Below are 14,929 nucleotides of genomic sequence, written 5' to 3' on the forward strand. Positions count from 1 at the left end.
GCAGCAGCTTCCAGTCTTGAACTCCTACAGTGAATACTACAGATACTCATCATGTTGTACTTAAACACTGTGCTTGTAGTACTGAAGTGTAGTTTGTAGTACCCAGGTTATGAGTGCTGGTGTTTGGAAAGGATTTGTGGAACTAAGAAATACAAAGTAAACATTTACAGCTTTAAGTCGGTCATGGAGGTGATAAAAACCATCACCAAATACATAATGACTCGATTTACATTATTTGGAAAAGAGTGAGAGAAATAAAAGTTTATTTAATCCCACCCCTTCCCATTTATTAAAAAAAATAAATGTATATATATATAAAAGTCAAGCAGTAACAAATGACGGATCGGTGTCCCCACTGTCTCCACGTGTTATCTCCGTAGCCACCAAAGCCCTGAAGTAGTTTCGTGTGGTTTCATGAAGTTAACACGTTAATGCACCGCCATAAACCAGCGTTAAGTCATGTGATGACACCTGAGCCACACTTACTGAATGGAGACCATCTGATGACGTCGGCCTTTGATTTTAGAATATTTTGTCGCATATACTGGAACGTGTATATCCTGCAGACTGTCGCTCACCTTAGTGACACACACACACACACACACAACTACAGACACACACACACACACACACACACACACACACACAGTCACAGAGAGGTCACAGCAGCTCAGTGTTTTTCTAAGGGTGAAGTCAGATGACTGTCAGTAGATGTTCAGAAGAGTGCGAGTGGTAATCTCACACACACACACACACACACACACACACACACACACACACACACACACACACACCCACACACTTATCTGTGGATTATAATCCCAATCCCACAATCCCCTTTTGGCTCAACCAATCATGTCCCACCAAACCCTGCACAGCCCTCTGCGTAACCTACATGCAGTGGTGTGTATTTGTGTGTGTGTGTGTGTGTGTGTGTGTGTGTGTGTGTGTGTGTGTGTGTGCGTGTTAATCCCTGACGGTCCGTAATAGAGGAACATCTGGTTTATCTCTGCGACTGAAGCTTCCTATTCAGTCAGGAAACAGAATCAGTTACAAATGTTCACTTTAATCCCAAATTATTTTACTATTGCAACATGATGCTACATATGACGCTACAGTTAGCTTAGCTTAGTTTAGCTTAGCTTAGCTTAGCTTAGTTTAGCTTAGTTTAGCGTAGAGACAGAAACCAGGAAAACCAGAAAAAAAGCTAGCGTGGCTCTTCTTGAAGGAAACATCTCACCACCTCTAAAGCGGGATTATTTCTTGGCTGAGCTCAGTGACCTTTTGAAATCTTTGTTGGTTGCCCTGGTAACCTCACGTTGATGACAAGACACCAATATGCGAAAAAATAGTATTTTACGAAAAAAATGGGGTTTAATATGTGCAGGTTTTGTATGGATTAAAGTAATGAGATATTTCCTGTCAGTTAAATCAGTTATATCATTTAATTTAATTAATAGTTTTCGGGTCCACGGTGGTCCATGGTGGTTCACAGGGGTCTGTGCAGACTTTTTTGTGCAGCCAAGAGACTAAACTAAAACTGATCCACGATAGCGCTGCTTTTTCTGCTGTGATTCATGTCTTTATGAGTGCTGATAAATGCCGAATTTTGTTCATGAGTTTTATCTTTGCGGTTGGCTTCAGTCTTCAGTCACTGGATAGGGAGGTGGTTCATTATCAGCGGTGTGTCAGGTGACGGGGCCCCTCAGGTGTTAGCGGTAGCAGTTAGAGGTAGCAGTTCAGTCCTGGATTTTAGTGTGAGAGCTTTTAGAGTTTCTCCTTGAACAGTGGGTGTCAGGTCCTGACGGAGCAGAGCAGCTATTTAAAGATGAACACAAGTCACAGTGTCCTGAAGTGAAGGTTGGACTGACAGAGTCACCTCACTGTACCTCCTGCTGCACGTGTGTGTGTGTGTGTGTGTGTGTGTGTGTGTGTGTGTGTGTGTGTGTGTGTGTGTGTGTGTGTGTGTGTGTGTGTGTGTGTGTGTGTGTGTGTGTGTGTGTGTGTAATCCCTGCTGCAGTATGTAAACCATACAGCATGATGTCAGTTGTATACATGAGAGGATTAAAGTCACACAAACACACTCTGCATCTCAAAGCCAACCACATTCACTCTTGTTTTGGAACAAGCCTTGTCCGTTTGCCGTTTCACCTAATTTTATTTGCTGTTTTTCTTTGTTTTTTTTTGTTTTTTTTGCATATGATCTGCTATGACCTGTTTGCAACTTTTTCTCCAGAATCCCGACGACACCTGTGTGCTCTTATTGGCTTGAGACTACACATCCAAAAAGTGTCCTAGCCACAAAAAATCAGATGAAAATACAACATATCTGTAGATAAATACACTGCCACGCACTCCTAGTTGGTCATAAATCTTGTATGAGTCTATACATTGTTTTTAGGAAAATCGTGCAGGGTATACCTGTGAGGTCATGTTAAAAACTCAGGCCATAATCTGCATAAAAATTCATTTGGATTTTACTCCCCTGTGTTTGTGTGTGGTTGGGTGGAAAAGGCCATATTGTGTTCCTCACAAAGCAGCCGATCAAAGGAAACACAATCCTGTGGATGTTACTTATCCTGTTGTTGTTGTCATGTAACTCTCGCTGAGTGTGATCTGAATTTAAATCCCTGATCTGTCAACACACTGAAATCAGTCATTAATAATCGCTCATTAATAATAATCGCTTTCAGAGAGGTGAGGTGATTAGTGTAACCACTATGATTAAAACCTCATCAGGAATTACTTTTCTTGATTTTTAGACGTATTGCTTGTCAGTGTTTGCTGTCAGTGTTTAACCTGCGTCAAATACATTGCGTTTTTGTCACTGCTTCACAATAAAACCACCCCACGTTTCTCCATGTGAGGCAGCAGTAGATATTCTGTTAGCATTAGCAGTACCTTAGCACAGTCTGATATGTCTGCAGGAGGATTAACAATAAAAAGTGAGGCTGCTATCAATATGGATAATATCGAAAAATAGTACTGCTGGATTCAGAGCTGAACCGATATGTCAGCTGGTATCATCTTATTGGCAGTATACAGTAAATTGGTACTGTTGTAAATGTCAGCCAGTAAGTAGAACTTAAATTGACATTTACAGCTTTGATTCTTATCAGAATTATAAATGTCATGCGTTTTTATTATTAATTCACTTTGGCTGTTATATAGCCCAGTTGCCATGCTTTTTTTAATCTCCAAAACTGCAAAAATATTGGTCAGGCTAGATGGATTACATAAAGGCAGTTTGAATGCAGCACATGGACGGCAGACTCCTCCTGAAAACTTCTGTACTGAGACATAGTTACTGGATGTAAACACACTGAATGGCTTTTGTTGAAAAAATGTCGACCATAAAGTTATTTCATGGATTATAAATTTAAAGCTGCTGAGATTCAAAGAGTGTGTAATCCAGCCTCAGTGCTGACCCGACAGAAGAAACCAGCTCAGTGTTTGAAAAGGAGGAAGAGATTTTACCGTTTCTTTTGTTTGTTTTACTTTTACCTTTTTTTAAAAATGTCCTTTTATAAACCACCTGGACAGAAAAGTGAGGATGTGGACGGAGAACAGAGAGACTGCAGGTTACCTTTCATCTGTGTGTGTGTGTGTGTGTGTGTGTGTGTGTGTGTGTGTGTGTGTGGGCGTCATAGTTTCCCAGTGGACCGACCACACTGACATCACCAGTTGTGGTGTTGCCACACAGCGCTTCCATGACAACCAGAAAACAGACAGACAGGAAGCTGGACGGTCAGTGAACCTGTCGTTCCACCTGTCTGACTCGGAGCTTTTCCATTTAGCTAATTCGGCTCTTTGATTCCCTTGTTTGTGTGTTTTTCTTGTGCCTGAGCTTCTCCAGCGTCATTTCGGGTAGACAGTGAATCCTCATGACGCACAACTTCTTCAGTGTCCCATAATGTGTAGAAATAATTAAGTGACAGTTTAAAAGAGCGACGTTTGTCTGCTCCTCCAAAGTCTCATTAAACATGACCAATAAAACCACCAGCAGACAGTTTAAATTTGTTAATTAATGAAAGAACAGCTGTAAAGGGGCCATAAAGACCATTTTAAACCTGTTTATATATTTCATATAATACACATTTTGATTTTAAAAAGCTGCAGTTACAGTACAGTGTGGCACTTTTTAGACTGACATTATTGGACTCATTAGAACCGTGACAAATATTTGGATAGGATTCCTCCTTTTCCCAAATGAGACAAACGCAACTGGAATGGAAAAATGAGAATAAACAGCCCACTAGCCAGAAAAAACTTGGCATTGTGGGTTTCTGCAAGCCATGAATACATTACATTTGCATGTTTTATATGTTTCATATTAACGTTTCTAAAGTGATGTCATATATAGGCTGACTTTTTCATGAGGAGATGGTTTATGGCGAGACAAATACCAAACTGCAGACCACTGTTCGACTAACGAGCAACAAAACTGTTTGTGCATTAGCGAGTCATGGCTGTGTTTCCTGCGGCTTTTTAGGCTCCAAATGTGGGTGTTTTGTAGGAACCAATTAGTGTTTTTCTAGCTGGGATAGTGCTGTGTTACAGAGACATCGCTGCTTTGCCAGCAGCATTTGAGCCGCAAAATTTGGGTATTTTCAGCCAAATCATAAACTTTTCCTGACTAGTTTTTGAGCCTAAAGAAACCAAACTTAAATAACAGAGAGATGCTTCTGTTAAGTTTCAACATATTTGCTACACAGAATGAAAATGTCATGTATCCGTGGTTTGCAAAAACACACAGTGCCAATATTTTTTCTGGTTATTAGGGCTGGAAAAGAAAAAAAACGATTAATGAAGAAAAGGTGTTTTTAGGATTAAGTCTTGATTCAGATTAAACACAAGTACCCATTTTTATATTTCAAATAACCATGAATAACTTAAGAGTCACTGGTGGCGGTTTTTTTTTCCCTTCCAGGTAACGTTCCCACAACATCTAAGTGGCAGTAATGTTTTAAAGAAAAGTTTTTAATCTTATGCTCAAAGAACATTTTAAGGATGTTTGTCATTTCAAATAATGTTCCTGTAAGGTTAAATGGTGATGACTCTGCAGCATTCAGAGGATGTTTTGGTGATGTTAAGAGGTGACGAATCACAGAATGTTCTTTTTTTATAAAACGTTCCCACAGTGTTACATGAGAACATCGAAAAAACGTTTTCAAAGCAACATTCAGATCATGTTATTGAGGACTGAGATTACAGACCATTTTTATGAAAATGTTATGTAATGTGATATGTTTACAAAAAAAACATTTTTAACATTTTTTATGTTTATATCAAATGTTACGCTAACTTTCACAACATACTGGGAACTAAAAGAAAACTTGCTGCTAAAAACGTCACTTAAACATTGCACTGGTTGCATTGGACTGTTCAGAAAGTTTTTAGAACCAAAAATTGATAGCTGGGTTGTCCGACCTGCAGTTATACAATGATGCAATAACGTCCATATTACAGTTTCCATAGCAGCCAGGTTCACTAATCAATTGCTGAACAGAAACGAATCGAAGTTGTTGTTGCAGTTCGGTAGAAACATAGACGAGGTTTAAGGTTTTGGAACATCCTCGATGATGGAGAACCTCGACTGACCTCTGAGTCACCGTCTGAAGGAGGGATGAAGCATAATTAGCTGAATGGAAGGCACCTTAAGTGTCCTCAGAGTGTCCTCAGAGTGTCCTCAGAGTGTCTTCAGGTTACGGCCTCCTGCAGGTCTTCACATTCACTGCAGTCTGAAGGTGATCTCAGACTGGTTGTTGCGAGTGTCTCTGAAGCTTGTTTATGATCCTGTTTATATAAGACACATCTGATGGCGAAGGGAAGAGTAAAAACTCGAGTGATATTTGGCGTTATCTCCAGGCGCGCTCACTCCGTGGTAAAATAATCCCTAATACGATAAAACAAGATCCATTCAGTGGCCCAGACAGCAAATTGGGAAACAGATTCACGAGTTTCATAACACACGTGCAGAGTAATGATACTGTGGGAGGAAGTCAGGTGGCGTTATTACAGAGCGTCAAACTGTGTGTGGAGAGCAGGCTGTTGTGGGTCAGAAACACATCAGACTCTAACATGTTAAACGCCTGTTAAGGCGACACGAATAGAGGAAAATATGCCATCGCATCATTAATGTCAGTATAATGATATTTATTACGGTGAATGAATAGATATTAAAGTGTACTCAGTTTTCTGATGCTTTCACTGCTAAAATACAACAATTTGCTTATTGAATTTAAAAAAATGAAAACATGCTCTTATTGATCAAAATAAATTGAATGCAAAAGGCACCAATAGATAAAAGAATGATTGCTACATTTAAAAGTGCAGTTTTCTCCTGATATTCTGTTTCAACAGCCCCAAAAAGACGTCAGTATTGCAGTCTTTTGTGATGATGATCACAATGATGATTTAAAAAAAAGAGCCATAACTATGAAGAACCACTAATGCCAAGTTTACATTACATTTTTTTAGCCCTGATTTTACACTTGCCAACAGTTTTTGGAGAGAAAAAATACACATTAGATAAAGTTAACCCTTTGAAACCTGGAGCAACATCACTTGGTGGTGCGTTCAGATTATTATTATTATTATTATTATAATTATTATTATTATTATTATTATTATTATTATTATAATTATGTTGCAGAATTATACATTTTTAAGCGCTTTTTGTAGTCTTGTTTGCATTGCTTGTTTTTCCCTCAATTTTTCTTTTTTGTTTGTTTGTTTTTAAACATTTCAGGTAATTTTCTGTACTTTTTTATTTTTATTTTTTTTTACAGATTTCTTGCTTTTTCTATAGATAATTTCATTGTCATATGAAATGGGGGTTTTGAGGGTTTCCTCTGCCAGAAAAGTTTGGGCATCAAACACTTGATGTCCTGCTTTCTCATGAAATTTTCTGCACTAATTTGTGCCTTTTCTGTGTCAATTACAGTGTAAATGTCTTAATTTTATTCTTTCAAAATAAGTTCCCTTTCATGTTTTTATTGGAAGAGACGATTGAACATTTTCTAAATTTTGAGATGGACGTGTCCCCTTTGTCCCCCCCCTAAAGTCTACGCCTATGACATCAGTATTAAATCTTGGTGTATCATAGTGTGTCCCGGACAGTGATCAAACAAACAATTTATAAACATAAGCCTAAGATAAAACTAAACAGAATGTGAAGTTTTCCAGCTTCTTTTTTCTGCAGCTTAACCATAGCGTTCTTTGTTTACTGTAAATTTAGGTTAGAGCAACCTTAAAGCAGTTTTGTTTTGTGAGGAGTGAGGAAGAATAAAACTTATGCAAAAAGTTTTCTGCCCTGAATTCAGCCTGTCAGCTAGTTTTTAATAAATCTAGTGTTAAGTTTGTGGTTTCAGGTCAGAGCTGCTCCAGTTTGAGGTTTTGAGGTTACAGAAATGAAATGATTTGCTGAGGTTTGAACTCGTGGAGCCTGTTGGAGGTCAAACGCAGCCTGGGAGGAAGCTCTGCCTGAGTGGACGACTTCTAAAGGACACAAAGCCCGATCGGATGTTAATGCGTTCGTAGGTTTGATTTTATTTGCCCTGGATTTTTATCGCTGGTTCTCAGAGGGATTACTGTGTGGGAAAGAATGGAAATGATTAGTCTTTTTTTTTTTCTGAATGTATCAGGCTGTTTGTGAGGCAGCGGTTTGAGTTTTCACTGGTTTCCTCTGATTGTTGGATTTCTGATTCCTGCAGGGACAAACATACAAACATCAAACTGGATCTAGTAGTTTGTTTCAGCATCTCTGCTGCTGGCGGCCACTGCTCTGTTTACTCTGCGTGTGTGTGTGTGTGTGTGTGTGTGTGTGTGTGTGTGTGTGTGTGTGTGTGTGTGTGTGTGTGTGTGTGTGTGTGTGTGTCTTTGACCACTGTCATTACTAGCTTCTGGCCTCAGGGTGAGAGACAGCCACTCTAAGACCTCTCTCTCTGTCTTTTCACATCTCCATTAGTTTCTTTGTCCCGTCGTCCCCTCAGGTTACTGTGAGTGCGTGTGTGTGTGTGTGTGTGTGTGTGTGTGTGTGTGTGTGTGTGTGTGTGTGTGTGTGTGCGTGTGTGTGTCGTACTGTGTCTTTCAGGGAACAGGGACATACATTAGTGCCCTCCTCAATATTTCCGTCTCTTTATATTTTGCACCAGCGGTATTCAGAGCTTTCAACCAATCAGATGAGCTCCTCTTGTTCACACTAAAAACAAGAAAAGATACCATCAGATGAGATATCTGACGGTGTAAACCTTGAGTCTTCTTGTTTAGTGATTTCACATGCTGTCAGATAAGTTGAAGGGTTATACGCTGCTTCTTCAGACCTGCACAAAGGCTCATAAAAGCTTTCATAACCCGCTGAACAATAACACACACTGCAGTTGTCTTGGTAGTTTCTGTAGAGCTAACACACATTTGGGACGTAAAAGGTTTTCACTCGACAATACTCAGATAGTAATAATGGTTGCACATCATGCTTAACCTGCATCTTTTTGTATTTTATCAGTTAAATTCAGTTACCAACATTAAAAATGTTGTACATTGTAGTTTATCTAAAAGGGGCAGTTCACCCCGAAATCACAAATACATATTTTCCCTCTTGCCTGTAGCACTATTTCTCAGTCTAGGTTGTTTTGACATGAGTTGCAGAGTGTTACAGATATCGACCTTAGAGATGTGCGCCTTCTCTTCAACACTATGGAACAAAATGGCACTCGGCCAGTGGTGTTAAAGACAACAAACAACAAAAAAATACATTTTAAAAATTCAACAGAAATCATGACCTGGTTACTCAAGATAATCCACAGACGTTGTTGTGAGCAGCTTCATGTAGGAGCTATTATCTTTCTACCGAGCTTCACATGCAAAGTGTATCACTGCGCATAAGGGACCGTGCATCTACTGTGAGCTCAGAAAGCACCAGTGATCTCACAGACATTACAGTTCAGCTGAGGAGAGGGACGCCATTCATGTTTACATCTCCTGCTGTCACGAGCACGAACTTCTTGTCCGTGAGTTGATGCATGCTCTCTTCTGTGTTGCGATACAGTTGGAACTTGCAAACCTGTAGTTTGGCAGAAAAGAAAAGAAACATCCAAAAAGTTAAATGACACTGCTTCAGGACTATCTTGAGTAACCAGGTCATGATTTCTGTAAAGAGAATTTTTCAAATGTATTTTGTGTTTTGCGCTCTGAGCACCACAAGCCAAGTATTAGCCATTATATTGGAGAGAAGACAAACATCTCGACGGCAGATATCGCGATTTCACTCTCATATCTGTCAGCAAGCCTTGAAGAGGAGCCACATGCATACAAAACTGTCATCTGCATAAAAGTGGACACTAGAGTGGATTAAAGGGAAATGAGTTTGCATGATAATGTTGTTTATTTAGTATTAATATTAAAGGAACCGGCACAAAGCCTTGTGGTTCCCTCTTATTTGTCTAAGGGAGCGTGTTTTGACAGCATCAGTACAGATTGCATGTGTTCTGTAGACAAATATGCATAAATCCAGTTCTGAGCAAAAACGTGTCAGCTTAGTTTGAATAAAATGCAGCTGTCAGCAGTATCAAAAGCCTCGCAAAGATCCTCAAACGCTGCAGTGCAGTCCGGTGAATGTATTTGATAATATTCACTGTGTATTGACACTGAAGATGTGTAAACTCAGACTCGGTTTCTTTGCTCTGATGAGTCTCTTTGAAGTCTGAGAAGGAAGGAGAAGAAATCCAGGTTGTTGTGAAGCACTGACGCTGAAGAAAATATTTCTGCTTTCACTTTCCCATCAGGAATCACATTGCAGCTTGACTGCTCTGTGTGTGTGTGTGTGTGTGTGTGTGTGTGTGTGTGTGTGTGTGTGTGTGTGTGTGTGTGTGTGTGTGTGTGTGTGTGTGTGTGTGTGTGTGTGTGTATATATATGCGTGTGCATGTGTGTGGGATTATAACCCACAGCTGGCCTCTCTGATTACTGACTGCCTGGTCAGCCTGGATTAGACTCACACACACACACATTACAACAGAAAAGGTAAATACACATATTTCATTTCATTTCATTTTAATGCCAAATGCTCAGTTTGCTGACTTGCTTTTTTCTTCTTTCGCGTCTTACTTTATGCATGTGTATGTGTGTGTGTGTGTGTATGTATTTACCTGTGTGTGTGTGGTGTGTAATTCCCAGCTCAATAGAGCAGATATATTTAATCCTTCCCTCACTAAAGCTGATGTCAGCATCAGCTGGCTCTGCGTGCGTGCGTGTGTGTGTGAGTGTGTGTGCATTTTGTAGCTAATTCATCACAGTGGCAGATTAACCAGCTGTCTGCAGAACATAAAGTCGACTACTAACAACCAGCTGGAGGAGAGAGACAGGTAGAGAGAGACAGGAAGTGTGAGAGCAGTGGACTCTATAGGTTTGGGATCGACAGACTTATGATCATCAGTTGTAATATTTACCCCTCCAACCTGGAAAATTACATATTAGCCTTATTTTGTTATGTGGAATAACTGAATACAACAGTAAACGTGACACAAAGTGAAACCAAAACTACCAAGTTTCAGAAGTTAAAAAAAAACATCACTCAAAATCAAACAGGTTATGTCCAAAATTTCATCCTTGTCACTTTATCATTTTATAATAAATACTTTACTTAATACTGAAAAGTAAACACAGATTCATACACTTACCAATCATCATCCTTTTTGCATCATCACTAACAGGTGTAGGGTCGCCTGATGTTTTTTTGGAAAAAAAATTGAAATATGGACTACTGCATTGTGGGATTACTATCAGAGACTAGTTTATCTGGATGCTATTTTTCAGATTTTTTAGGGGAGTGTATTGCAATAGTATGAAGAGTTGTGGCTAATTCAAAACAGTAAATGAAGTTGAGAATAAAATTTAGCACCTTAAAGCTCTGTGGCTTGGATATTGTACCTTAGGAGTCAAAGTAGGAGTCACAAGTAGGACTTGTACCTTTGATATATTTATGTATTTTTATCAGAGAACCAGATATTTTACAACACAGTTGTATGTTTTGTTTGTGCTGATGATTAAACCAGGAGAGTATGATGCCTATAGAAGAGTTTCACCTGTCAGTCATGTCATAGATTGTGTTATGAGGTCCTGTCTTTACACAGTTTTTGCATTTTCACACAAAACCAAACAACAACAGCATCATGCCATCTCAGTTTATAATTTTAGAAAGCATGCCGGCATCGCAGACCCAGAAAAGGCATGATGTGTAACACAACAGCATCACCAGTGCTTTATAAACAATAACAATGGTACAACATGGCAATAGCAATTATTTACCTTCCCTGTTGTATGGTGTCTGATCTCGCCCTCTGCTCGGAGGATAAGGAGCTCCCCAACCTCATTGTTTCCCCAATTTCTGGCCATTTTTGGACGTTTTTTTTTTTTCTTTGATTTAGCTGCTAGGTTTTTTTCCCCAGACATATTTTTATTCAACCTTTTGCAAAGCAGGGAAGACAAGGAAAACAAAATACATTACAATAATACTGACTTAGTTGCTAGTTGCTGATAAATCTCCTGCAGTGGGTCACACACACATCAGTATGCCACACCCTTCCTGGTCAAATGGTCTCCTATTTATACAGGCACCTTTTCGGCACTGTCGCTGTTGGCTTAGAGGCGAGACAACCCGGCCCCCCCCCATACCACAATCATAACTTCATACAGAACGGTGAAGCAGTATAACGGCGCCATATTCCTGTCTTGAACAGGAAGTATAAAAGTGGCTAATGTCTATGGCAAAAATGAATGGAAGGCTAAATAACCGCTCTGGCTTCACAACTCCATGAAGATGACTTGTGGCTTTATGGCATATCCAGAACACGTTGTCACTGCAATCAGGGACAAAACACTTGACTATAGCTGCCTCATAATGTATATATGCTAAATTCTCAGTAGATCCCACAGGCTGAGCCATGGCCGAGGAGTAACAGCAGCGGCTTCCTGATTGCTGCCTTCCTAAACGTCAAGTCAGTTCAAGTCAATTTTATTCATATAGACCAAAATGGCAAATTTGCCCCAGAGGGCTTAAATGCATAGCTGGTCCAGCTGGTCTGCCGATGTTGATACTAGAGACCTTGATTTCCTCTCCAGTGCAAGACCGTATGGGCACCAGCAGCTGCTATACCACTCCATGAATTAAAAATCATCATTAGGTAACAATTCCTTTTGTGCCTTTAGCCAACACTGTGCCATTACAGCCTTAATGAGATGATCCAAATCTGATCCAAATCCCTAAAGAGAATTTAAATACAGTAGTAATGCATGTAGGTCATACGAGATAACTGAAGATGAAACAACTGAGTGGGTGGGTGTGTGTGTGTGTCCTGTCAGAGGTCATGTGATTTGGCAGAGCTGACAGAACAGCAGATGGGCACAGTCATAGACTGACCTACACACACACACACACACACACACACACACACACACACACACACACACACACACACACACACACGACGTACACACACATATGTCATCCTTTCTCTCTCCTCTTACTCATTACTTCATCACTCTCCCTGTGAGTGTTTGATGCTTCACACTCTGCATCCGGTGTCATTCAGGCCTCACTCCTCTTGGCCCGTCTGTCTGTCCACCTGTCTATCCGTCCACCTGTATGTCCCTCTGTGAGTGTCTCCCTTTTAGGGTCATTACTTGCTCTTGTGGTCCGTATCACCCTTATGTCAGCATTGTGTGCATTGCTGCTGTGTTTGATCAACACTGTTTTGCATCTGGAGTAGTTTTGGCGTCATGTTGCGGTTTTTCTCTGCATTTCGGTGGTAATGTCTTGGTGAACGTTCATTTTTTTTATACTTATTTTTTTAGGAAAGCCTTTTATTTTAATGACTGATTTGTACATTTGTTATATGAGCATTTTTTGTTTTATGTACTCTTGCTCTGTGCACACTTTTAAAATTGTTTTATTTATGTTAAATGTATATTTCTTTCTTTTATTCTTATGCACTTTGTAACTTTCTTTAGAAAAGTGCTATGCAAAAAAAGTTAATGATATAATTATAAAAAATAACAGTTTTAAAAAATGATTTATTCTATTAACTGATATGATGTTTTAAAAAATGCTTTTGTATTAAAGACCTCGTTATAGCAGTTTTCAAAGTTTTCAGTGATGTGTTTTCAGCTGCAGTAGATCGTCACTCTTCAGGCTCGGTCACAACATGAAGTTGTGTAGTTTATATAAGTGTATAAACTAAAGTGTTAACCACTATGAATCACTTAATTTTAATTCACTATCTTACATTGTGTGTGGGCATTTTACACCTTTTTATAGTTTGTATCATCTATAAAAGAATATTAAGGATGTCCATCATTGGTTATTCTCTTTTTCTTCCTCAGGGATGAAGACTCCTCTGAGTCCCTCTCAGCTCCTGGAGCGGGGGCAGATCTTTGCCTTTGGAGGGATGTGTCAAGAACTGATGGACCCGCCTACATCTACATCCATCAGTCTCTCTGTCCAGCAGACTCCGTCCTCAGGTGATTGACATGCTCCAGAACCAGTACTCTGAATTTTCTCCTACAGTCTGACTCATCCTTGATGTTTCCTCCTGACTAATCTTCATAGTTTTCTTCGACAGTTTGACCCTTCCTTTTAGTTTTCTCCTATATTAAGACTTATCCTTGATGTTTCCTTTTATAGTCTGACTCATCCTTGATGTTTTGTTTTTTTCCTAAATTCTGACTCACCCTTGAAAAGTTTTCTCCTACAGTGTGACTCATCTTTGTAGTTTTCTCCTACATGCTAATACTTCCTTGTAGTTCTCTTCTATAGTCTGACTCACCCTTGATGTTTTCTCTCACAGTTTTACTGATCCTTGATGTTTTATCTCACAGTCTGACTCATCCTTGATGTTTTCTCCCAGTTTTACTCATCCTTGATGTTTTCTCCCACAGTTTTACTTATCCTTGATGTTTTCTACTACAGTTTTACTCATCCTTGATGTTTTCTACTACAGTTTTACTCATCCTTGATGTTTTCTACTACATTGTGACTAATCCTTGATGTTTTCTCCTACACTTTTATTCATCTGTGATATTTTCTCCTACAGTCTGACTCATCCTTGATGTTTTCTCCTACAGTCTGACTCATCCTTGATGTTTTCTCCTACAGTCTGACTCATCCTTGATGTTTTCTCCTACAGTCTGACTCATCCTTGATGTGTTCTCCTACAGTCTGACTCATCCTTGATGTTTTCTCCTACAGTCTGACTCATCCTTGATGTTTTTCTCTTAGGTCAGGGCGGGGCCTACTCGCTGTGTGAGGTGTGTAACCTGCAGCTGACCTCTGCAGCTCAGGCCCAGCTGCACTACAATGGCAGGTCTCACCTCCGGAGAGTGAGACAGCTCCAGGCTGGAGAGACAGGACAACAGGCAGCAGGTACACTGTGACTACCACTGTCATGTGATTGCAGCAGTAGTTTATTATTGTCAGCTCCTCATATGTTGTGATGTGTCTGTATGTCTTTGACTCCAGCGGGAACTCAGTCTAGATCCCTTCCCCAGGCCACAGGGCTCAGCTCCCAGCCTGCAGGACTAACTTCGACTCCAGGCCTCAGTCCAGGGCTCAGTGCTCCCTCCAGCACGACTGCAGGTAGGACCAGTGCTGCTATGCTCCTGATGCTATTGTTCTGTGCTGACAGAGACTGATTCATCAAACATTTTGTGTCGCCTCGTGTCTGCGAGGAGTTAACGCATCACAAAGAGCAAAACTGACGTGCATGAAAATTCTGTACCTGCATAAGAGGATATGAGCCGTCAATAGTGTGTGCTCCTAACCAGACCAGACTGCAGAGATGCAAGTTGTCACGGTAACCAGACGAACATTAAGTGCTTAACAGGACATTAATTTGATAAGTCTGACTTTCTGTCTGCTGACTGAGAGTGACTTT

At 40.0% G+C, this 14,929-nt stretch overlaps 1 protein-coding gene across 1 annotated transcript in view; it reads left to right on the forward strand.

Annotated features, from left to right (window-relative positions):
- Window positions 1-14,929, forward strand: part of znf385b (zinc finger protein 385B) — a 68,046-nt gene that overhangs the window by 12,505 nt on the left and 40,612 nt on the right. The window contains exons 4-6 of the mRNA XM_088083516.1: window positions 13,380-13,517; window positions 14,275-14,418; window positions 14,515-14,631. Coding sequence (XP_087939642.1) covers window positions 13,382-13,517; window positions 14,275-14,418; window positions 14,515-14,631 — 397 coding nt within the window. The 5' untranslated portion in view covers window positions 13,380-13,381. The remainder of the gene's footprint in view (window positions 1-13,379; window positions 13,518-14,274; window positions 14,419-14,514; window positions 14,632-14,929) is intronic.

This window comes from Plectropomus leopardus, chromosome 10 (genome assembly GCF_026936395.1).
Source record: "Plectropomus leopardus strain MGB_pleo_1.0 chromosome 10, ASM2693639v1, whole genome shotgun sequence".
Classification (NCBI taxonomy): domain Eukaryota; kingdom Metazoa; phylum Chordata; class Actinopteri; order Perciformes; family Serranidae; genus Plectropomus; species Plectropomus leopardus.